The sequence below is a fragment of the Erigeron canadensis genome, chromosome 2, assembly GCF_010389155.1.
Source record: "Erigeron canadensis isolate Cc75 chromosome 2, C_canadensis_v1, whole genome shotgun sequence".
NCBI classification, from domain to species: domain Eukaryota; kingdom Viridiplantae; phylum Streptophyta; class Magnoliopsida; order Asterales; family Asteraceae; genus Erigeron; species Erigeron canadensis.
Genome location: NC_057762.1, coordinates 23212915 through 23240061, shown reverse-complemented (window position 1 = coordinate 23240061; position 27147 = coordinate 23212915). Strand labels below are relative to the sequence as shown.

Here is a 27147-nt window from a genome sequence, read left to right as displayed (position 1 = left end):
AGAAGAAATTATATGCTAAGTTCTCCAAGTGTGAATTCTGGCTTCGAGAAGTTCAATTTCTCGGCCATGTCATCTCTTCCGAAGGTATTAAAGTTGATCCCTCAAAGATTGAAGCTGTCTCTAAATGGGAACAGCCAAAGACACCCACTGAGATCAAGAGTTTTCTTGGTTTAGCGGGTTACTATCGAAGGTTCATTCAAGATTTCTTTCTCATATAGCTAAGCCCATGACTGAATTGACAAAGAAAGGGGTGAAGTTCGTGTGGGCTGAAGCTCAAGAAAAGGCTTTTCAAACGTTAAAGACCAAGTTATGTGAAGCTCCAATCCTCGCCTTACCCGAAGGTACCGATGATCTTGTTGTTTATAGTGATGCTTCTATTTCAGGTTTGGGTTGTGTTCTCATGCAAAGGGACAAGGTTATTGCCTATGCTTCACGTCAGTTGAAGCCTCTTGAAAAGAACTACCCGACCCATGATCTAGAGTTGGCTGCTATGGTGTTTGCTTTGAAGTTGTGGAGGCATTATTTGTATGGCACTAAGTGTACTTTGTACACCGACCACAAAAGCTTGCAATATGTGTTCACACAAAAGGAAATGAATGTAAGACAACGGAGATGGATGGAACTTCTGAAAGATTATGATTGTGAGATTAAATATCATCCCGGTAAAGCCAATGTGGTGGTGGATGCATTAAGTAGGAAGGTGCAGAATTTCTCTTGTAGATTGATGAGCATGGTTGTTCAAGCCAAGTCGGGGTTACTTGATCGTATCAAGGAAGCTCAATCGAAGGCTTTGATGAAGGATAACATTGATAAAGAGAGTATTGGAAAGAAGAAATATCTTGCCATGGAAACGAACAGCCGTGGTTTCCAACGTATAAGGGTCGAATTTGGGTACCATTGCTTGATGGTAACCGAGAATTGATCCTAGAAGAAGCTCATAGGTCAAGATATTCAGTCCACCCGGTGTTACAAAGATGTATGCAGATTTGAAGCCTATTTATTGGTGGCCAAACATTAAGGGAGAAATTGCCCATTTTGTTGAAAGGTGTTTGACTTGTGCACGTGTGAAAACTGATCATAAAAAGCCATATGGAATGTTGCATCAGTTGGAAATTCCGGAATGGAAATGGGATCATATAACTATGGATTTTGTGACTAAGTTACTGAGGACTCCTAAGGGTAATGATATGATATGGGTTATTGTGGATAGATTGACGAAGAGTGCTCATTTCCTAGCAACACGTCAAGATGTACCCTTAGCCAAGATGGCAAAGATGTACATAGATGAAATTGTGTCCAAACATGGTGTACCACTATCTATTGTTTCAGATCGAGACTCGAGGTATGTATCTAGTTTTTGGAAAGTCTTCAGCGAGAATTAGGTACTAGAGTAAACTTGAGTACCGCCTATCATCCTCAATCTGATGGGCAAAGCGAAAGAACAATCCAAACGTTGGAGGATATGTTGAGAGCTTGTGTACTAGAGTATGGTGGAGCATGGGATGATCATTTGAAACTGATTGAGTTTTCTTATAATAATAGCTATCATGCAAGTATTGGAATGCCACCATTTGAAATGCTTTATGGTAGAAGGTGTAGGACTCCAAGTTGTTGGATGGAGCCGGTGAAAAGCAAATTACGGGTCCTGAAATTGTAGAGATCACAGCTGAAAAAGTTAATGTTGCAAGGGAAGCACTTCGTGTGGCTAGAGAACGACAGAAAACGTATGCCGATAAGAAAAGAAGGCCAATTGAGTTCAAAGTCGGTGATTTGGTGATGCTGAAAGTCTCCCCTTGGAAAGGAGTTATTCGTTTTGGTAAGAAAGGAAAGCTAAGTCCACGATTCATTGGACCATTTAAGGTACTCCAACGCATCAAGGATGTAGCTTATCGATTGGAATTACCTCCTGAGTTAGATGGAATTCATAGTACATTTCATGTATCTTATTTGAGGAAGTGTTTGGCGGATGAATCTAGTGTTATTCCCATTGAAGATGTAAGCATTGATCCGAGTAAAAGAATGATTGAGGAACGGTAGCCATACTTGGAAGGAAGCAAAAGAAGCTACACCGGAAATTGATTGACCTTGTGTTGATCAAATGGAAGCACACTCATGGTGAAAGCCTAACGTGGGAAACGGAATCCGTGATGAAGGAGAAGTATCCAGAGTTGTTCATTTCTGATGAGATTCGGGGATGGAATCCTTTTAAGGGGGAGGTAATTGTAACATCCCAAACTTTTTATTTAACAATTGACCTGAGTCGTTAAGTCAACATTACGTGTCCGTTAAGCCTATACATGATTTAATGACTATATGTGTTTAATGTGTTATATGTGTCAAGCTTTAGTGCCTTAATGATTAATGTGCTAAAGTGCTTAAGATATGTTTTATATGTCTTTTGATGTGCTTAAAGTATTTAATGTGTTGTAAGTATTCCCAATAGGTGTTTTGAGTTAAATATGAGCCATAAGGAAGCCTAAGGACTAGTTTTGACATAGGTGGAAACTAAAAAACGGGATTAGGGTCTTGGAGCAGGTCATTAGCTTCTAATTACTCATATTATCCTTTTCTCTTTGAGCCTTAACCATTCCCCATTGCCATAATCAATTCCTTGTTCGATTTCATCTTCGTTTGGTTGATTCGAGAGTGTTTTGATCAAGTTTCTACATTCTCTTTGTAATCTCCAGGTATCCCAGGTATAATAACATTGATTTTATGTCCTTTCAATCCCTTGATTCGATTCATAACTGATCTAGGTCTTTAGAGGGTTGATTGGAGTCAAAAACGTGAGTTTCGATCAATTCGGTAACCTAAAATGATTGTTGTTGTGTTGCAAATCAATTGGATGTTAAGGGTTGTTTTCATGACATCATTAGAGTCTTAAAATGATGAATTTTGAGGGTTAAAAGTCGTTCATAAGGTTTGGGGTCGTTTGGGGTATGTTTGGTTAAGTTTTGGAGGTTAAACAATGAGGTTTGTGCAGAATCGGGGCTAGCTGCGGCGCAGCTACTAAGCTGCGGCGCAACTGGAATCCAGTGACACATAGCTGCGACGCAACTTGGTAGTTGCGACGCAATAGCGACGGAATTTTCAAATGGCCATAACTTTTGAACCGTAACTCCGTTTTTAACAAATAAGCTATCCACGGAATCGTAAGAGAGTCTACTTTCTAATGGTTATGTTTTTAAAAGATGATTGTGATGTCAAGTTTCCAGAATGGTTAATTTAGTGAGTGAATGTCGAGTTTCGTCGAGTTTTGTAAGCTTTAAAGTATTAATCGAATGTCCGATGCATCAAGCCTTGTCATGGGTCATGTTTATAGATACTTAGGCTTGATTCATGAACAAAAGTAAGTAGGTACTTGTTTAGCTTATTATGTCGTTTAATGATTATAGGTAATCGGGAATACTTGCAAAGCTCGGTAACTTACGTTATCATTTTGTACGCTTCTAAGAGGTAAGATACACTACTTTGACATGCTGAGGGTTCAACAAAAGATGGTTTCTTATAATAGCTTCCATTTGATATCTTGATCGTTTATGGGTAATCGGGATACATGGGAGGTGATATGGGCTATGTAAATGACATTTGAGGCCTGATATGCAGTCCCTATGATATGAAATGAAATGAAATGATATGATATGATATGTTTTGAGATGTATTGTATTGTGCATGTTTGTATGGCTTATTAATCTAGTTCACTAGACTCTTTAAGTTGCCATGTCACGTGCACGTTTAAGGGCCCAAACGTAAAAGATGATTATGTGTTATGTTTAGGTAATGTAGATTCCTGAACTATATGTAATGTAAATCGAGCTCGTATATGATATGAAAGTGTTAAGCTTAACCCGTACTTGCCCTTGCCCGGTGAGTACGTATATGGTTGCTTGGGTGGCTCCTTGCAACATAATTACGTGGTTAGAGTATCTCCGGGTGGCGTGATTAACCACCAATGTCTTGAACATACGGACTACTCCTGGATTGGCTTGCCATTCCTTAACGACACTGATGGACCGCCGTAATGCTTATCCATCCAGTCGGGTGTGTGGTCCCCGTTAGGTCTTTTGACCGCCTACACACAAACTTACACCTTATATGATATGAGTGACTTATGTCACACCTGAAATGATGTTATATGTGATGATGAAAAGATGATTAGGCACATCTAAGACGAACAATCCTATACGAATGATGTTTATGGCTATATGAGATGTTATGTGCCTTAATGATGAAATATGACTTTTAATACGTTTTAATTGGACAAATGTTTTTATAAGCTCGTGTTATCTTACTTAGCTAATTCGTTAGCTAACACTTGTTTCTTCAAATGTGTTGTTCCTTCAGGTTTAGAAAGCTTTGAGTGTTGATGAATAAAGAGCGAGGCATGGGTAGATTGTTTGAAAAGGATTATAGTTTACCCATAGTGGCTGCTCCTTTAGACCTTTGAATTTTATGTTTAGATATTTATGAATTGTATTGACTTGTGATCGGTTGTTTTATGTTGGGCAACCGATGGATTTCCATTTAGACTTGTTTCAATGATATGGTTAGTAACACCGGTTGATGAATAAACCAAACTGAAATTATTGGTTTCGACTTTTAAATGTTTTTCCGCTTTCTTTGACACCGTTAGGTGAAAGCTCTTGGAAATCCTTGTTTTTAAATGATGGGTGTTACAATATATCCGTACATCGTACGGGTATTAGTACTAGTATATATATATAGAGATCAAATGAGAAGGTACCTTAAGGAAATAAGGGAGAGAAGGTTCGTTTTCTATTTTTATTAGTATTTATTCAAAATATTAAAATATTGGTATGTGAGAGTTTTTCATCCAAGTTGGGTGTATAACAGCCCCATACTCACTTATCTATATATATATATATATAGGGGAAGGGAATATGAGGCTCTTGAAAAACCTCACATACCTTTTTTTAACCATAAAAATCATAGGGCCAAACATTTATCCAAAATATTAAAATATTGATATGTGAGTGGTTTTTCACCTAACAGCACCATACTCACTTTTCTGTATATATATTATGTATATGTTATCTGTTTTTGCTTGCAGCAATATAATGAGAAGAGGCTGAAAGGACTTGACTCTTAGGCTCAGAAGGCACAAGGATTGAATCCTTACCCTCACAAATTCGATGTATCGATGTCTTTACCTGAATACATACGCAAATATGAATCCTTGAATAATGAGGACCGTTTGGATGTTCAAGTATCATTGGCTGGTGAGCTAGGATGATCAATTACTTAAAACTTGTTTTTTTTTTATTATTATTATTATAATAATGATGTCGATATTTACATTGTTGCCTTCAGGGAGAGTGACAAAGGAGGAAAAAAAAATAAATAATTGAGTCTGTTGATTCTATAAATACCTAGAAACAATTCTTCTTATAATCGTTGATTAAAGAATTTTTTATATCAATCCAAAAACTGTCATATAAAAACATTGTCATCAAATATATATAGTCACACTATTAATTAATAATAGTACCATTCAATCTTCTTAAATATTCAAAAAAAACCCCAAAGTTATTTATGAGCAAAAGTCCCATCAAGTATTACGGTTATGGAGCCCAAAAGTCAATCTTCCTTCCAACTTTAAACAATTATTCCACGCGTCAAATGTAGAGAAGTGTGACCAAATACTTGACTGACACCATTCTCACGGGGCTGAAAAGAACTCGACCTCGAGTTCACCTGATTTTCACCAAGATATGGAGATAAGTCTTTAACATCGAAAGTAGTTGAAACTCAAAAATGTCTGGACTCAACTCTACTTTATAAGCATAATCTTCTATGCATTTCACAATTTTAATTAAATGGACCATCACCCCGCTTGAAACAAACCAGAGCCCATCAAAGTTTCACCATGCTAGCTCAACAGATTGAGACTTCACTTTTGTCCCAGACTTGGTTGTCATTACGGTGTTTTTTCCATCTTCAGGGTGGACATGTAGACGCTTGACTGGCTTCATTTCTTTTGTTTGAGTTTGGGTCAAACTTGTAAGCTTTGGACTGCTAGTGTGACGAACCTCACCTTTACTTCTTGTTATGATCCCATCAAGGATTTCGCTTGTTCATATTCGCCCGCAACAAAATCTTGAAGATGAACACTTTTAAGGAATTTAGGAAGTAAATATTGCCTTGCGGGAACAAGAAGCATGATCAAAAGTGGAAAGTGAACACCAGCTATTGGAATCCAATTAAGCACACGAGCAAATCAGCTGCTTGAAACAATGTAAAAGCAACAACCATTTTGAAATGGACCGTTTCCACAAATATTGCATGAATTTCTTCCAAAACCTTGTATCTACGACTTGGAGCAATGATAAGTAACTGTATTCTTTACCAAAATTGATTCCCGCCCCGGGTAAATTTTCAATGGCCATAAACGCAAAGTAGCCCCAAAGAACCGAAGTGGGGATCTTTTTAAGCAATGGCATAGCAGCAAGACACCCACCAACCATAACGCCTGTAGTGCATTGCTAGGTCGTTGTTCTTTAACTTCAACATGTAAACTATCATCAACATCCTTATCGACATCAAATAACGCCTCATCAACTGGTGCGGTTATTATGTAACCACTACTCGAAGCTAGCTTGTTGAATACTGGATTCTTTTAGCTCTTTCAATTCCACACTTGATGGATCTTGACAAGCAAATGGTGTCTTTTTTAGAACGTCATTAACTGTAATATATGAAACACCAGTCCAAATGACCACCACTACCAGAACACCAAAATCCGCAATGAATCCCTGTAACCACTTTATGATAATTCCCACAAGACATTTTTCTATCAAGATTTGAGCAAGACGATTCGACTTCTTATCCATCATAATCTGATAATGACCAAAATCATGACCAAGCCAACCATTTTGAATCCAAAGAAAGCTCATCAACCCACCACACATAAAACGAACAAAACCGCTTTCAATAACCAAAACACCATCAACACGTATGGAATACAATGTTGCAATAAAGGCCAAAGATATTATTACCCCATGTCCTTTCTTTTCAAACAAACCCTTTTTTTAAAAACTTAAAATGAAGTTTTCTATAATCTTTTGACATCAGAGAAACTTTAGAATCTTTATATAATAGCCATTAAAAAACTTATCGAGATATTGCCAAGTTGAAGATAGATGAAAAGAAATATACGCACCACTGAGCAATCGCAATTCACGATCAGGGTCTGAAACATCATATAGAACTTGAAGTGCTGCAATAAGAACCCAGGATGATACAGTTCCATCCATACATCCGAGAGAATCGCAGCCGAAATTTGATAATTTTGTGTAACCGGCCAAAAGACGCAATGAATATATTTGCATCGTTGATCTGGATTTGATTCACATCACCTGTTGTCCAGGCATAACAATCATCATCCTCGTATTCATCAAAGACGGGTAGATGATCATAGATAAAATCGTCACAACGAGACATTTTGATTAGAAATTTTGGCTCTGATTACCAACTGACGCAGGAGGAAAAAAGGATAAATAATTGAGCCCGTTGATTATAAGAATACCCAGAAACAATTCTTCTAATAATCGTTGATTCAAAAGAATACCGATAATTAGGCAATTTTACACACATTAACACAAACTTGTGTATAGGGAGAAAGAACTTTTTATATCAATCCAAAAACTGCCATACAAAAACATTGTCATCAAATATATATAGTCACACTAGTAATTAATAATACTACCATTCACCTTCTTAAATATTCAAAAAACCCCAAGATTATTTATGAGAAAAAATCCCATCAAGTATTACGGTTATGGAGCCCAAAAGTGAATCTTCCTTCCAAGTTCCAACTTCAAACAATTATTTCACGCGTCAAATGTAGAGAACTGTGATCAAATACTTGACTGACATCAGAGAGTGATGAGCAAACGCTCTTCATCATCAAAGTTGTTTTTTTACGACTTATATGGTTCTGGGGCAAAAATTCAAGTTATGGCTGATGCAAGGTAACCTTCCTAACCAGTTTATATAAAAAAGGTCATTTGGGTTGAATCGGTTTGTTAGAGAGAATTTAGAGAAGAGAGAAATGATTTTGTTTATTTCATAACTGTCCAACAATTACAACTGAATTCGATATTTAAACAACAATACAACTAATCTCCCAAAGCTAATTCGACCCGCCTAACAGTCTTTTGAATATTTACAAAAGACCCCCGGACTATTAAACTTGTCTAATTTGACCCTTAATTCTAATAACATGTAACAATACCCTCCTCTTTTAAAGAATTTTGTCCTCAAAATTGGAAATTAGGAAAACAATTCTGGATGTCTTCAGCTAACTCCCAAGAAGCTTCTGACAATGGAAGTCCTTCCCAATGTACCAACAATTTGACCTCAGCTTTGTGACCTTTTTTAAGCAGTTTCCTATCAACAATTGACCTTGGTTGTAAAACAAATTTAGGACCAGTAGGAATTTGGGTAGGCATTGGTGGAGGACCATGGGCTTTTTTCAAGAGTGAAACATGGAAGGTTGAATGAATTTGGGCATCTACAGGCAGTTTCAGTTGATAAACTACCTTCCCAATTCTTTGTAAAATCTTAAATGGCCCAAACTACTTGGCTGCAAGCTTCCTATTAAAGTATGATTTCATAGATTTTTGCTGAAATGGGTGGAGTTTAACATACACCCAGTCATTTTATTGGAATTCTCTATCCATCCTATGAGAATCTGCCATTTGTTTCATTCTGTTCCTTGCCTTCTCCAAATTAACCTTGAGTTTTTAAATCATGCTTTCCCTTTCTCTATGAACATCTTCAACTGCTGCAATATTTGTATCTCCTGGAATGTATAGGATGTGCAGATTAGGTTTTAATCCAAACAAAGCTTCATATGGACTCATCTTAATTGCAGAGTGCCAAGTGGTATTGTACCACCACTGAGCCAGTGGTACCCATTTCACCCAAGTTAAAGGAGCATCCAAGCACATGCTTTTGAGATATGACTCCAAACATCTGTTAAGAACTTCTGTTTGCCCATCAGATTGTGGGCGGTAAGCTGAAGAAAATGCCAATTGGATGCCTTGTAATTTCATGAACTCTTTCCAAAAATTACTCAAAAGCAATGGGTCCCTATCAGAGACAATAGTAACTGGAGCTCCATGAATATTGAAGATATTGTCCATAAAAACTTGAGCTACTGAAGTAGCTGTGAATGGATGACCGAGTAGCAAAAAGTGTCCATATTTAGTCAACCTATCAAGCACTACCAATATGATATCTGTACCCTGAACACTTGTTAAGCCAGAAACAAAATCCATGGAAATATCTGTGAAAATGGATTTTGGAATAGGTAAAGGCTGCAATAACCCAGGTGAGGCTACAGCTTCATATTTTGACCTCTGGCAAACTGTGCATTCTCTGACAAATTTCTTCACTTCTTTAGAGCAACCTTTCCAATAAAAAATCTCTTTGATTTTTGTTAAAGTTGGAACAATGCCAGAATGTCCTCCAATAGGTGAAGAATGATATACTGAAATAATATCATTCCTTAAACTTGTGTCTTTTGCAATCATGATTTTTCCCTTCCTCCTCAAAACCTGACCATCCCATGATTTATTTGGAATTGTGACCCCTTGACTCAATTTATCAATTAATAACTTTGTATCAACATCCTGCTGCCAAAACTTCTGGATCCTGTCCCACAACATTGCATCTACTGAACTGATTCCAATTTGAAAAATCTCCATACCTTGAATCCTGGACAAGGCATAAGCCACCAAATTTTCTGCTCCCTTTTTGTAACTAATCTCATAATCATACCCCATTAATTTGGCCAACCATTTTTGATGCAGTGGTGTAACAATCTTTTGATCCAACAAATGCTTCAAACTCTCATGGTCAGTTTTGATGACAAAATGATTTGAAGCCAAGTAATGGTGCCATTGTTTGACTGCCAACAAAATAGCCAACAATTCCTTCTCATAAACTGACCATGACTTTTGTCTAATGGACAATGCTTTACTAATGAAGGCTATAGGGTGACCCTCCTGCATTAATACAGCTCCTAATCCACTCCCTGATGCATCAGTTTCAACTGTGAAAGTCTTAGAGAAATCAGGCAATCTTAATACTGGTGGAGTTGCCAGAACCTTTTTTCAAATCCTCAAAAGCTTTTTGACTTTCAGAAGTCCAACTAAAATTATCTTTTTGGAGTAATTCAGTAAGAGGTTTAGCTTTAGCACCAAAACCTTTAATGAATCTTCTGTAGTATCCTGCTAACCCTAAAAATCCTCTCAACTGTTTGATATTAATAGGTTGTGGCCATTCTTGAATAGCTTGTATCTTCTTTGGATCAGTTGACACCCCTTCCTTGGTAGTAATGTGCCCCAAAAACTCAATCTGATCTGCTGCAAAAGCACACTTTGATTTTTTTGCTTTTAATGAATTTTCTCTCATTAACCCTAAAACAGCCTTCAAATCCTTTAAATGTTTCTCCCAACTTTTGCTATATACCAGAATGTCATCAAAGAAAACCAAGGCACATTTCCTTTATATTGAATGGAAAGTGGTATTCATCAATGATTGAAAGGTTGCAGGTGCATTGGTAAGACCAAAGGGTAGTACCAGAAACTCAAAATGCCCTTGATGGGTTTTAAATGCAGTTTTGTATACATCTGGTTCATACATCCTAACCTGATGATAACCTGACCTCAAATCCAATTTAGAAAAAGTAGTAGACCCTTCCAACTCATCCAACAATTCTCCAATCAATGGAATTGGATACACATCCTTAATGGCAGCTTCATTTAATCTCCTATAGTCTACACACATACGCCAACTTCCATCCTTCTTCTTAACTAATACCATAGGTGCAGCAAAAGGGCTATTGCTATGCCTCGCAATACCAGAATCAATCAACTCTTGAGTCATTTTTTCTATTATATCCTTCTGCACTCTTGGATATCTATATGGTCTATGGTTCAAATCCACCTTGTCATCCTTAAGATTGATTCTATGATCACAAGATCTGAGTGGTGGTAAAGCTTTTGGTACCTCAAAAATATCACTAAATTCCTCTAATAATAACTCCAACTCCTTATTATTCTTACAACAACTCAACAAAGCATAATGCAAATTTGCTGGTTCTGCAGAAGTCTGCAAGGTTAATAACTCAGCTTGCACTACCATATTTGTCCCTTTTCCCATCCATTGACTCACCTTCTCCATTGAACAAAATTTAATACCATGCTGTCCAACCCCTTTTAACTCAATCATTTTTCCTTCCTTTTGGAATTTCATGGTCAAATTCTTAAAATTCCAGACAATGTCATTCAAAGTTTCTAACCATTGGACCCCCAATACTAGATCATAGTTATTCAAATCTATTAATAACACATCATCTTTAAACTAATGACCTTGTATGGACCATTCTAAATCCTTAGACAGATTCAGACATGACATGTTGTTCCCATTAGCCACAGAAACTCTCACATTAGGTATATTAATAATGGAACAAGCTAGTTTATAAGACAAACTCTTACTCATGAAATTATGAGTACTCCCACTATCTACCAAATTATGCAATTTTCTGCTTCCAATACACCCCACCACTTTCATAGTAGAATAAGAAGGAATTCCCATTATAGCATTCAAAGATATGTGAGGTTCCCCTTGAACTATATTTACCATATCTAACTCAGGGGGTGGTTCCGGTCCTATTGGTAGAACATTTAATTGTTCTGCCAAAGCTAATTCTTCTGCAGCCTCATCCACAGTCACCATAAAAATCTGTTTCTTGCCCTTAAAAACTTTTTGATGACCAGCAACCCATTTCTCATTACAATAAAAACACTCCCCTCTATTTCTTTTCTCTTGCATAAAAGTACTTGTCACAGATTTGGGAACCAATGTAGTAGAAGGAGCTGCATTAACTGGTGTGGCCAAGATGGGTGGTTTTGACAAATTACCCATATTACTTGTGCTACTTCCCACATTTCTTGGCATATAATTCCTATTATTAGTAACCCCACCCCAAGATTTCATTCCTAAAGTCTTATTGGCCTGATTTTGCATTTTTGCCAAGTTATGAGTGTCCTTTAAGTGTTTTTGGTTGAAACATTTTCAATGGACATTTAATTTCCGGTTTCAATCCCTCAATGAACAAACTAACAGAATATTTTTTACATAGATTTACCTTATTAAGCAGCCTGTCAAATTCATCACAATAGTCCTCCAATTCTCCAGTTTGTGTCAAAGCTTTTAGAGCTCCCATGGCATCCTCCATGGCTGCAACAGAAAATATTGTAACTACAGATCTTGAATATTCATCCCATTGTATCTCCTGCATTTCCTTCCCACTTGATATGATGTAAGCTTGGTGCCATGACAAAGCTCTTCCATCCATATCGATAGCAGCATACCTAACTTTCCGATTTTGAGGTGTATCATCAATGTTGAAAAAATGTTCACACTTATACAACCAACCCTCTACATCATCTCCATCGAATCGAGGAAAATCCAGTTTTGCCAGACGGTTATAACTGTATTTTTCTCCTTCTGGTCTAATTACCACCGCCCTTTTCTTTTCCAATTCCGCCATTTGTGATAATAGGGTTTGAACGGTGGATCTTAACGAAATCACCTCATTCTGTGTAGTTGAGACTTCTTTCGTCAACCTTTCATTGTCTTTTGATAATTTCTCCATTTTTTGAGTTTGGTTTCTGGTTCCTATGGGTTAATTGTGAATTGATTTAGTGAATTTAGTGAATTAGGGTTCGCCGGAGAACAGATCTCACCGGGGCAGATGACCGGAATCGTAACCGTCGAGAATCGAACGGCTCTGATATCAAATTGTTAGAGAGAATTTAGAGAAGAGAGAAATGATTTTGCTTATTTCATAACTGTCCAACAATTACAACTGAATTCTGTATTTAAACAACAATACAACTAATTTCCCAAAGCTAATTCGACCCGCCTAACAGTCTTTTGAATATTTACAAAAGACCCCCTAGACTATTAAACTTGTCTAATTCGACCCTCATTTCTAATAACATGTAACACGGTTTGATAACAAGTCAAATGGGAGAAAAATTATTCATTTTCCGCATAATTTAGTTGTAAACTCTGTCATTACTGTGAACTGAAATATAACGTTTTTTTTAATGATTTGTACTGTTATTTGATAAAGAAACGGGAAAACAGACTAGACGGGCTATTGGTTTTAAAGTCGAAAATAATGAAGGTATTTTTTTTTGTGTGTGTGCATAAATACTGATGAATAATTGCATTGACATGTCTTGACTCTACACCATCCTTTAGTTTTCTATGACCGATTTATGTTATCAACCGTAGAAAGATACACTAGCTAAATCACATATGTTTTCAGGACTTCCATTTTGGAAGAAGCTGAATTTTCCAAGTACCATGCTGGTGTGAAGCGTGGAGATATTGTTGCCATCGTCGGGTTTCCAGGTGTTTATCTTTAACTACAATTGTTTCTTTCTCGAAGCTTTATTTGTTTATTTAGTTTCATAATGCATTTGAGACTAAGACTGAGTAGAAGCCTTGGAGATGAAATGTTGTGTTTTCCGTTGGTGGGATTTTCAAGTTTACTGACACGTGAATGATCATTATTTGTTTTTGTGGATGTTCTAATTTTGATGTAGTTGATATCTTTGTATAAACTATAGGGGTCTTAGTGTAGTTATTAGGAAGTGTGTATGTAATATTGTAAATAAGTGGGCAGTTAAAAGCCCATTAGACATGTCGTTAGAATGAACCGGTGCCAATAATTGGTCGTTACACCGGTTAGAAAATTATAAATAGGGAACGATCGTATGTAATTTCCTATGAATAATATATTGCAAGTATCAATATAATAGCAAGTTTATCATACATACCTCTGATTTTGTTCATCATAGCAAGATTATATCTAACAATTGGTATGAGAGCCAACGTTAATTGATCCAGGGAAGAACAGAGTAACATCAATCGATCGAAAACAGGGGATAGCAAGGAGCAACTCTGTTGTTGAAGAACGATATTCCAAAATCGAAGCAAGTAGAAATCAGATATAAATTGAAGAAGAAAATGGTTTAGGGTTTCTTCAAAGGGCAAAACAGAACAGGGACGAAAGCGTGGAGAAGAACACCAGGGGTGTGTTCGTCAGCTGTACAAGGAAGAAAAAAGAACACTGTTTGTGTTCTTGTGATTTAGAAGATACTTTTTTTGGTGTTATAATTGCAGAATGGAAGAAAAGTCAGACAAACACAAAAGTTTTGTGTTGACAATCCGAATAAGAACAAAGGAAAAAGGTACACACGTTTATTGGGGATTTCTAATAAGACAAACAAGAAAATATTCACCCTTTTGAATTTTGACTTGGCAAATCAGATTTTTTTTGTAAAGAAAAAAACTTCTGTATCTTTTATATTAACAAGTAAAGATATTTATTTTGTTAATTGCTTTAAAAATACAAAAGTTTTTTGAATCAGATAAAGTTTGAAAAAGGATCAAATTTGAAACTTGCACATTATTTTGGATACCGAAAGGAGTGAGTATTCAGGGGGAGATTTTGAAGTCTTCAATTTTTAAGTTTTATTTGCAAATTAGAATTCCCGTTTAAGAGTTCCATTATTGATAGCAAGTTAGAAACCCATTTAAGATTTGATTTGGAATTTTGTATTAGCAAGTATATACCCTTGGATTGATTGGTGTAAGTAGAAAGAAATCATAACCTTTGTGGTATAGTAAGTAAGAACCCAAAACCTTAGTGGTACAATCTTTCGTGGAACAAACCTTAGTGGTACAACCCTTCGTGGAACAAACCTTCGTGGAACAACCCTTTGTGGAAGAATCGTTCGTAGAACAAACCTTTGTGGTAAAAACCTTCGTGGTGGTGTTAAACTGTGTGTTACTACCAAATAAGAACAACAAAACATGCGTGGTACAAGCAAGAAGAGAGATTGAAGCAGAACAAAGAAGATTGGAAAGAAAAAGTCCAAGAAATCAACGCACGAGGTAAGCATGACGGGCAAAGAAGATAAGAAAGGGGAAGGCACGTCTGGGTCAAACCGTGATCAAGGAAACATATCCCTCCAATGCCCAAAACTAACTCAATCAAATTACACCCAATGGGCAATTTTTATGGAAACGATTTTAAAGGCTTATTGTCTTTGGGAAGCGATTGATTCAGAAGAGGCGGATGAAAAAAAGGCACATACAACGAAAGCGATGATCTTCCAAACGTTACCGGGAGATATTTTAATGCAAGTTGCTCAATACGAGAGTGCAAAGGAAGTATGAGATGCGATCAAAGTTCTATATCTTGGAGGAGATCTGGTTGAGAAGGCACGCCTACAAACTTTAAGGAGCGAATTCGAAAACCTGAAGATGAAAGAAAATGAAACCATAAGTGACTTCTCAGGAAAGTTGGGCAGTATACGGGCAAGGTTTAGAAACCTTGGTTCGACACTATTGTGGCAACTATCGAACAATCTCAAGATCTAGAAAAGATGAAGTTTGAAGAAGCAGTAGGAAGGATAGCAGCGTTTGAGGAACGTATCAAAAGCCAAGACGAATTGGAAGATAATGATCAAGGAAAACTTCTAATAGCAAGTGGAAATAATCCTTTAGAAAGTTGGCATCATGGAAAAGGACGTGGTGACCAAAGCCATGTTAGAGGACGTGGAAGATGACCTTTCAGAGGACGTGCAGGACGTGTAGGACGTGTTGGCCAAACAAGCAATGACAAGAGTAGATTCAAATGCTATGAATGTGGTGAATATGTACATTTCGCATAAGAATGTACAAGACGAAGGGTCAAAGAGAAAGAAAAGGAAGAGGAGGCACATCTCGTGTGGGATGATGAAGAACCAGCACTACTCTAAAGATAAATCAAGGATGAAGACCTTTAACTATATTTAGTTTAAGGGGGAGTATTGGAGTATAAACTATATATAGGGGTCTTAGTGTAGTTATTAGGAAGTGTATATGTAATATTGTAAATAAGTAGGCAGTTAAAAGCCCATTAGACATGTCGTTAAAATGAACCGGTACCAATAATTGGCCGTTACACCGGTTAGAAAACTATAAATAGGGAACGATCGTATGTAATTTCCTATGAACAACATCTTGCAAGTATCAATATAATAGCAAGTTTATCATATATACATGTGATTCTGTTCACCATAGCAAGATTATATCTAACAGTATAATGTAAAACAATGCAATTTTATCTTGGGTTTGCATCCTGTCTCATTTATTCACCCTTATGGCAGGAAAAAGCAAAATAGGAGAGCTGAGTATTTTCCCAAAGTCATTCACAGTTTTATCACCTTGTGCTCATATGATTCCAAGGCAAAAAAGGGCACGTGCTGCTGAAAATCGTAATATGAAGGTGAAACTTGTTGTATCAATTTGTTTGATGTTGTTGGGTAGACCTGGCAAAATGGACAGGCAGGGTGAATAATTTAACCGAAACACTTTCTGTCCAAAGTTTTTGTAATTTATATTTTCATTATCGCATACTAGATAAGATTACAAACCTTAGGTAATATCAATGATAATATGGATAATAAGTAAAGTATCTAGGACATGTAAAGTACTTAAAACGCACTTTGATGTTCATTCCTTTTAGCCCATTTGGCCTGTTTTCCTCCAAGTTATTACAGTATTCTTTATTTAATCCGCTCAATTAATTAGAGAAGGCATTACCCAAATGCACTCGTACACAAGTATCTGGGTTGAATTGGCACCTCTACTGTTTGGATTATTAAGTGATTTGGGGTTGCACTCTTAATTTACAGAAACTGGATGCATGGACTCCTGGAAGTAGTAGAAACCCCGATGCTTATACATTAAAGGACCAGGTATATGATATTACCTATTGTGGTCTGTTTCATGGTGACGTTTGGTTTTCACCCATTAACCAGATTGATACATATCGTGGGATAGGAAACTCGTTACCGCCAGCGTTATCTGGATTTGATGTTAATCCTGAAGTGAGACATATATTCATAACCCGAAGAAAGATCATAAATTATGTTAAAAGTTTCCTCAACGGGTAAGTCTCATTAGCATGGCTTTCTATCATTAGGTTCCATCACTTTGTCAGAAGATTGTGTTTTTTCCAATTTATTTTAGAGGTTTGACTTTGATCAGGTCCATTGTCAAAAGTTAAGGTAAAATGGTTACGGGTTGAGCAGGTTGAGCGAACTGAAATCTGTCCCTTTTAAGTTATACTGTTTACAACCTCTTTAATCAAATTTTATTGAAGGAATCGGATTGTCTATTTGTCTTTGTATTGTTTATGTGATCATATTCAGATGTATACTTTTTTAATGTGTCGAACAATATTTGTGGGTCAACTCATTTAGCCACCTCTGTTATTTTTTCCTTCTGAAGGCTAATTGTTTTCCCTCGTAGGTTGAAACACCTATGATGAACAAGATTGCTGGCGGGGCAGCTGCACGTCTCCATTTGTGACCCACCACAATGATCTAAACATGCTACTACATATGCGAATTTCCCCTGTACTTCGTTTGAAGGAGCTTGTTGTTGGTGGATTTGAACGTGTATACGAGATTGGAAAACAGTTCAGGAATGAGGGAATTGATCTGATATACAATCCTGAATTCACAACCTGTGAATTTTACAAGGCTTATGCAGATTATAATGATATGTTGGAGCTAACAGAACAAATGTTAAGTGGTAAGTCTAGAATTTCGGCCACACATATCCCAAAGTTTACTTCATGGGTTAAATTAGAGGCGGTCCATTTTTTTGTTTCTAGCATGTCAAATAGAAAATCTCGTGTCTAAGAGAAATTTGTCTAAATTTGTTGAAACTTCTTTAAAGTGTATACCCAGTGCATTAAATCTCACAGATCTATTTTAAAAGAATTATTAATGTTTAAGAATTGAATTTTTTGTAGTCAGAGTTGACGTACTAATAGTTATAAACGAAATTTAAATTTGACCAAGATGTGCTTGGCCATGCCCAACTCAACCTGTCCATTTTGCCACCTCTTGTTTTTATTTGAAACCATAATTGAATTATATGCTAATTTTGCTAACAACACTATGAACCAGGAATGGTCAAGGAGCTGACGAGTGGTTACAAGGTTAAATATCATGCCAACGGTTTAGATAATGAGCCTATTGAAATCGACTTCACTCCTCCTTTCAGGTCATTTGCTTGCTCAAAAATCTTATATGATGTCTTGCTATTTTATCACTTTTTGCTGGAATACTAAATTTGCATCAAACGTTTTCAGACGGATTGATATGATTCAAGGGTTGGAGGAGACAGCCGATCTTAGGATACCCAAAGACCTTGCGAGTGCTGAAGCCAATAAATATCTAGCTGATGCATGCACCAAGTTTGATATCAAATGTCGTCCGCCTCAAACAACAGCACGATTATTAGACAAAGTAATGATTCTGTTAAACAAATTAATAATTCTCAACTTACATGGTTATTGGCTCAGTTTATGATTCTTTACATGCTTCTTTGTCGACTAGTGTGTTATACCATAAGTCATTAGTCTAGTCTGTATCGCATTCATGTATCCGTGATTGCTAATTCCTGTTGATGTTATCCAAATATATTACCTAACCTTTTTTGTACCTAAAGCTTCAAATACAGACACTCAGTCGGTCAAATGCTTCGTTTTTAATGATGTTAGTTTCATATCGACCTCATATGTGCTAACACCGACATTGATTAATTTTTGTTTGCAGCTTATTGGACACTTCTTGGTGGAGCAATGTGTTAACAAGCATGAGGTATGCAACTAATTTGGTGTCTTATTTAATTCATTTATCTTCCTGGTATATCTTTTAATATCATTGTTCCATACACCGAACTTAATGATCCAGTGGTACAGCGAGAACGCTTTGCCAATCAACTAAAGGTACTAAACTTACTTAAAAGAGTGTACCAGTATTGATATGTTAATAGTTATTGCTGATTATCCAATCACAAGTTTTCAGGATCGACAATCAGGGGATGACGAAGCAATGGCTTTAGATGAGGCGTTCATTAAGGCTCTTGAATACGGTTTATCGCCAACTGGTGGTTGAAGTTTGGGTATTGACAGGCTTACAATGTTGCTTACAGATTCACAGAACATCAAGGTTTCTGCAAGTCTCTCTTTAATACTCATATACTATACTTCCATTAGTAAATTTTTGGGGTCTTCATTGTGGGCCATTAAACTTGTACATTTTTGGCCAAACAGGAAGTTCTACTTTTCCCGGCTATGAAATCACAGGATGAGCCTCTAGTCAAAGGTATACGTTTCAGAAACACGTCACTTTTTTGTTCTTCTACTGGACACTTTACACAAATCAGTTTTCAGTTATAGAGGTCAGAGGTGGCGGCTTTTAACCAATTACTTATGAATGGCTTGATTAGAGTATGATATATCGAAACATGTCAAGTTAGAAATTATGTGCCAACAGAAAACAAAGATCAAATGAGTTTTACCAGAATCTGTTTTTAATGGGGCAATCTGTCCATTTTTTCATGTCTAAACTTTATTAGTCATACCTGAAAAACTCACAAATTTTATTATATGCAGCCGTAGAAACAATTAACACATCTGAATTTGTAAAACACATATTCTATTTACACAATGTATATGTTATTTGATGTTATGCATTTTATCGATGATTCGTGTCATTGATTAGATTTAGGCATAGATTAGATTTAATTTGTGCTCATTGGAACTGGCCAGTTTTCAGAAATAAGAAAGGCTATAGGGGGGGGGGGGTATAGACCTATACGCAGAATACCGTTCTTTTTATAAACATGGATGACAGTCTTTCCAGAGAAAGAAAGCCTATACGGGGCGTATTCCCTTGTACACAGTGTGTGTATAGGTCTTCTTTTTCTGGAAATAGGGATTAACTATGTGTGGCTTTCTTTTAAAAGGACGAACAATATGCCACGTGGTTAATTTTTTTTTTTGGATTTCCTTTTAGCTACTTTCTTTTAATATACTTTCCCAGATGTCGTTGTCGGAATCACAGTTTTTGGGGGAGCATGTTCAGGATACTCTCGAGAACGTTAGTCGCCGTATGGACCATCTGGTGGAGATGATGGCGTGTTTCTCCGACCAGCAAACTTACATATGGGATAACCTTGGTGTCCCTTATGTTCCTCCTCCGCCACGGCCCGTTGCCATCGAGCAGGTCCATGGGACTGCGCTGGATACTGTCGACAACCTTAGATGTTGGATGGAGAGTCTACAGAAGACCCAAATGTAGTCACACCGAGCTGTTCTTCCTCCCCCACCTCTGCCGCGTTAGATATTTATGTTTTTTTTTTAATGATCCAAACCCTTTACTGTAGTTTGAAAAAACCTTGAACTTTTATTACAGAAGATAAGACAGAATAGCCGTCCATTAATATGGAAAAATTGATCAAACTTGTATTCTTAAATTCTCTTCTACCTTGTTATAATCGAACTAATAATCTTAAACAGAACTCCTCAATTGTTCCCTTTGTCATCTTCGAATCCTTATACCAAAATGTCAGCCTCCTTAACAACACGACATTCATATTATCCAACACACAAAATAGCATTATTTACCAACTTTATTCTTGAATATGACTAATACTAATTTCTAATTTTAAACCATTGATATGATCATTAATTAGCTTTAAGAGCCAAAGTTAATTAATAGGTACTGCAGTATATCACACCTTCCTTAATGCAAGTCCTCATATTTGATAATGATGTCAAATGGCATATCTTTATTATACTTGTGTTACTCTCATCTTATAATCATGCTATTGCGGAAGAAGAAAGTTCATCAACACTGGTACCAACGACGACGCCAGTTGCTGAAAATAACGGTATGAATTATGACCCGACAATGGCCATTGTTTTGGTGTCGCTTTTAAGCGCATTTTTCATGATTTGCGTGATCACGGCGTATTTTCGCCATTACACAGAACAACAGCTCAGACTTGCAGCAAGTACGACACATGGGAGTGAAACCGGGTCTATGAGATCCGTGGTCCATGGGCTTGACCCGGCTGTGCTTGCCACATTCGCTAGTTTTTCGTATTCAAGTGTCAAGGGAATAAAGTTGGGACAAACGGTACTAGAATGCGCCGTGTGTTTAAATGAGTTCCAAGACCATGAAACTCTACGTTTGCTACCGATGTGTAGCCATGTGTTCCATCGCGAGTGTATTGACACTTGGTTGGCTGCACATGTCACTTGCCCAGTGTGTCGGGCTGATCTTGTACTCCGACCCGGTGAACTTAGTGAGTTAACCGAGTCACTACATTGCCCCCTAGAACGTGAGATAGATTTTGCCTCGACTGAGTTTCTACTCCCAGTCGAGGCAAAACATGATATACATCCTACCACAGAAATGCCACGTTCCCATTCAACGGGCCATTTAGTCAGGCCCGTTGAGAATACTGAAAGGTATACTCTACGGTTACCAAACGAAGCACTAGCCCTTTTTATGAACATGGTCACGAGCCTGCCTACGAGCCCACATCCAGCATTTCCTATGGAAAGTAGCGAAAAGATGACCTTTAGAAGTATTAGCGTTGGTTCTACTCGAAGACTTGATTATTCTCACTATGCAAAGTCTAACTCTCGAAGACTAGAAGGGGAAACGTCGAGGGCCGCCTCTACTAGTGAATCTCACGCCAACAATGGAAATGACTTCACGAGGACTTCAAATTCACATCGGTTTTTTAGATCCGTTAGATCACCTTTTGACCGCTTCTTTCGACGATCAAATAGGAATTTTGATGCCGGCGAACGATTGAGGGATCAAGTAGCATCAGATGTCGAAGTGTAGATGGACATTTTGATTGTTAATTACTAGTTCTAGTTATTTAAAGAAAGATATAGCAAAATATTTGTTTGTCCTAGAATTATAACAAAATCACCTACCCAATCGCTTGTTTTTTTTTTGTTTTTTTTTTTTTCTTGTTTTTTGCATACATTATATGGCTTTTTATCTAGTTTCGCGATATAACACGATTCCTATAATCGTGATCGCAGGTTTCTAAGCTAGTCTAATTGACGATCAAGACAATAATTGAAAGGAGGAGGAAATAGTTGCAAATAAGTTTTTTGAGATTAAGACCACATCGACGATCAAGACCTATAATCTCAAAAAACATGTCTTAATCTCAACTATGGTTCAACCACATCGACGGATTCCAGAGATTAAGACCCAAGGCCGCTATAGGTCTTTAATTACATGGTTGAACCATTAAACAGTATGACTTAATTCAATTCATTTAAGTATTTAAAAGAGTTCCTAAAATATAATAAGTTTTTTTTATAAAAAAAAAAAAAAAAGAGTTCCTAAATAGATTGCTATTTAAAAATCTTTTCTAAAATCCATATATTAATTAGTCTTTCCTAACAATATCCTCAGTCGATCATTTTGACTCCAACATCACCATCCCTCATCTTCACCTCATCTTGACTCCAACATCACCCAAGACTCCACCAATAAGACAACTTTTTCACCTCTTCACCATATTACCCATGATACTCTTCACCATATTACCCATGATACTAAAAACACCCCTCCTGATTATTAATTTTTTTTTTACCGTTGTCGGCCACACCCATACGCTCCACCTTTGTCTACTCTCTTCTTCTTCTTCGACCACGACATCTTCAACGCAGCCGGTGCCAACAGGGTCTTCATCAAGGGTCGACAAGCATTGTTGTAACGGCCTTAAAGAAAGGAAGGTTGATTTATTGCAAACACGAGATGGAAGCTAGCATGGTGACTAGACTTGTTAATATTCGTGAATAGTTCACAATTTATTAAACACATCCAACAAAAAAAAAAATTTTTAATATAATTTATATCCATACCATGTGTATGTTTCACTTCCTTTTTTGGCCGATCTTTCTATTTATTTTTCAAACTGTTTTGGCTGGTTTTTTAATTACTCAACTTTAGCTTAACTAACTATTTTACATATAATTGCGCTTAATGTCTTTTCTCAAAGATCTTAATTCTTAAGTCGTTGCCTTTGTGAATACGAGCATAGTACCCGCGCATTGCGACGGAATTTCATAACTATTATTGCGGATAAACACATTATATTGGTTACATAATGGGAATAACCGCAGAAAATAGAAAGCACCTTTCACACAATTCACGATATTAGCAGTGACCCTTAAAACTTCACGTTATTAGAAATGACCTTTCATATATTCACGTAAATAGCAACATTTGCCACGCATCTCCTTTGACGTGGAAAATTTTAATGACGTGCCAAAAATTTACTGACGTGGTTTAACCCCTAATTTCGTTTGCCAGATCATTTCCCACCAAAACAAATCGTTTCCCCCCAAACATAAAATCCCCAAATCGACACAGCAACTAAACAAAATTAGGGTTTGTAAACCCAAAAACGATTACGGACGATTAGGGCGATTGGGCTGTGATCAAGGGTTCTAATGGCATCCTCTCCAAGAAAAGGTTTGTCGTTTGACATGGTATGTATCTGAAACACCATTTATCATATGTAGGTGGTAAGGCTTTCCTAAAAATAACAAAAACCACAAATTGTACTAGTATCTATTATTGTGTTCCTGGTAAAGACCTTAGTAAAAGAGGACTTAGGATCATCAATGGTGATGTGGATTTGAAGATATTTCTTCATCATATGTCGAATACTAATAGAAGAGTATCTGTTTATTTAAGTCAATTTGTGGATGACTTAAGTAATTTCATTGGTGTGGATACTAATTTGATTGAACAATTTGGGGGTAACAAGGATGGGGAAAATGTTCAAGAAAATGTGGTTAAGGAAGATAATATTGAAGAAAATGTGGTTAAGGGAGATAATATTGAAGAAAATGTGGTTGAGGAAGAAAATGGTGGAGAAGGAAACATGGAAAATGTGGTTAAGGGAGATGATAATGAAGAGTCAAGTGAGGAAGAAAATGATTCTGAGCATGATTATTCAACAGATGATGATGACGATGATACTGCATCTTTGGATCATATTTCAGATGTTGAAGAAGAAGTGATTGAGACTAGGCAGAAGAAACTAAATAAAGAGGCCAAAATTGAGGCAAGGATGTTGCATCAAAAAGCTCTTTTTGATGAAAAAAAGAAGAAAGCCACAAAAAAAACAAAAACATAATCCAAAAGATGTTGGAACATAATCCAAAAGATGAAAAAAAGCTCTTTTTGTATGTTAGTGTTAAAATATTTACTTATTTTAGTATCATTATATTTTGTATGTTAGTGTTAAAATATTTACTTATTTTGCATATGTAAATAGGATGCAAGAGGCCAATTTCATCCAGTTTGGCCACAACATTCACCAAATGCAGTGCCACAACTTACTAAAAATGCTCCAAATGACGTGAATGAATTGCCACAAGCTACTGAAAATGCTCCAAATGAGGAGATAGGCACTCAACAATCACCAAATGAAGTCCCAATAACTTCTGCACATGTTGCAAATGTTGAGGATATCACTACCACTCAAGAGTCATTGAATATAGATAATTGTATGGATGAAGCTGCTTTTGAGAGTCAGGACTCAATGATGGAAGATGCAGACGGGATTTTGGAAACTATTAAGAAGGTGAAACAGGAAGGATGTAAAAGTGCAAAACCACAAGGTTTGAATGAAGAACCAGAAGGTGCAGAGCCACAAGGTGAAGATGGTGCAGAGTCACAAGGTGAAGAAATAGTGACAAGAGAGCAAATTGAAGCTATGATGCAGACTAAAACAGGTTTGCAAGAATTGTTATTTCCAAAAGCTGTTGTGGAAGGTGAAAGTGTTGAAAAAAGACACAAGGCTTTCTTTGACCATCATAAGAAGTTAGGGAAGTTTGGTTTATATGGAAGACCACCAAAAAGGCACAATCTTAGACCCAGACCTAGTAAGCCACTGCTTCCACATGAAAAGGGTGCAAAAGAAGACAACCCAATGACCCTTATTTGAAGTATTATGATGTTTGTTTTTAATTTTAGTCTCTGTCTGAATATTTGGATTATGATGTCTGTTGGATTATGATGTCTGAATATTTTAGTCTCTGTTTGAATATTATCATCTTTTGGATTATGATCAACTGTTTTCCTCCTTAGCATGCCTTTCTTATTTATGATTTTTCCATAAAATTAGTACAAAACTACCACAAATAAACTCCATTTTCCTTTCACCATAAACTGCATTTTCATTTCACCATAAACTGCAGATACATTAGGGAATTACATTACAAAGTACATCAATTTTGCTTTAGTTTTTGTCAAAGCAGACAAAGAACAAAAGCAACATTCCAACCAAACATGCCTTATAAAACACCAATTTTGCTTTAGTTTTTGCCAGTTCTTTTCGCATAATTTCCATGGCCTCCACTGATTCTTCCTTCTTATCATCTTCATGACTGCTTTCTTTAGAAATTAAATGTAGTTGATGCATTGCCTCCTTGTATCTCTCATCAAGAGGAGGATCAACCCAGGCAAAAAAATCGCAATTCATACTTCGAGTACCCTGATTTAATCGAAAATAAGCAACAAAACAAGAAAAATAAATTAATCGCAATTCAAACTTACCCATTTAGCACATCTCTTGAATCTTCTATTTGGGTTCTTCTTTTTCCAAAAGGTCCACTCTTTTGTTAGCAGAGGAGGGTTACACTCACAATACCGATGTTGTGAAGATGAAACCCTAATTTGATTTCTTCCATAGAGCCCTAATTTGATCGATAATGATGAGGAGGAAGACATGGCCCGTAATCGATTTGGGTGTGAAAAACTAATTTGGTTTCTGGGATCGATTTGGGGATTTTATTTGGGGGGAAACGATTTGTTTTGGTGGGAAATGATCTGGCAAACGAAATCAGGGGTTAAAAATAAAAATGATATTCCACGTCAGTAAATTTTCAGCACGTCATTAAAATTTTCCACGTCACAGGCGACGCGTGGCAAATGTTGCTGTTTACGTGAATATATGAAAGGTCATTTCTAATAACGTGAAGTTTTAAAGGTCACTTCTAATATTGTGAATTATGTGAAAAGTGCTTTCTATTTTCTGCAGTTATCCCTACATAATGTGTCAAAAATACATTATGAGATTTTGTCGATTGTTTTCAAACCATATAGAAAGATCAATGTTAATTAAATTAGAATAAAAAATCGTTTTATTTTTATTGGTTTAATTTTTTTTGTAAAGGTAATTTCGGTAGTTAGGAATAGGATGTGTAAAATATAAAGTAAATGTAGAGGGTATTATGGGAATAAAAAATATGCTTAAACTTAATTTCAATACCTTTTATAAGGGTTTATAGATAATTATTGTTGATGTTTGAAAATTTTAGTTGAACTAGATTGGACCAGTTAAAGCGGCCTTTTTGAGATTGTCTCGTTTGAACTGTTTAGTTTTGGGCTTCAAACCGTCCTTAAATTGGACTGGCGGGTTCCAGTTTTTACTGGTTCAATCGACTTTGTGACATTTTCTTTTGAGTTTTTTCTATTATTTGTATTACGATGTACAGTTTTCGGATAACAAATCAGGGGCTCATGTTTTACTCCAAATGGTATTCAATGCCGTAGATGTTGTGCCGTTTGACGATCTATTCAGAGGGGTTTTCCCTGTGAACTACCGTGATTGCATCCTGCCCAGTGGGTGTAGAGACCACATATGGGATGAACAAGCTATGACAAAAAAACGAACGTTCAAAAAAAAAATTGTATTACGATGTATCTATTTTAATTTTTTTTCTTTTTTTGTGTGTGTAGCTATTTACTTATATTTTTAAGGGTTCCAATCAAATATCACAACAGAGCAATGTTTTAAAAACCGGTATTTTAGTCATACCGATGTAGAAAAATGTCCTGGTATTACCGGTATTATCGGTTTTACCGGTCGGTACTAAACTTGTTACAACTTAACGTAAATAGTCAAAATACAATTATAATAAACTAAAAAATAATACCAAACATGTATTTTATAACAAAATATATGTTTTAAAGTTCATAACTAGCAAAAAATAACATTAAAGTATCATAAAAATATTTTTTTTAAAATTCAAAAAAAAATTAAATACTGGAAATACCAGCCGGTATTGAATGAAAATACCGGAAAAATACCGGGGGCTTAAAAGACCGGAGTACCCTCCGATACCGGTAATACCAGTAA

At 36.5% G+C, this 27147-nt stretch overlaps 1 protein-coding gene and 1 pseudogene across 1 annotated transcript; both read left to right on the top strand.

Annotated features, from left to right (window-relative positions):
* The first annotated feature begins 974 nt into the window (after window positions 1-974).
* Window positions 975-20255, top strand: LOC122587897 (annotated as a pseudogene).
* A 447-nt stretch (window positions 20256-20702) lies between these two features.
* On the top strand, window positions 20703-21815 carry LOC122587896 (RING-H2 finger protein ATL38-like). Its single transcript, XM_043760051.1, has one exon. It carries the CDS (start codon window positions 20703-20705, stop codon window positions 21813-21815), a length of 1113 nt encoding a protein of 370 aa, XP_043615986.1.
* Window positions 21816-27147: the final 5332 nt, after the last annotated feature.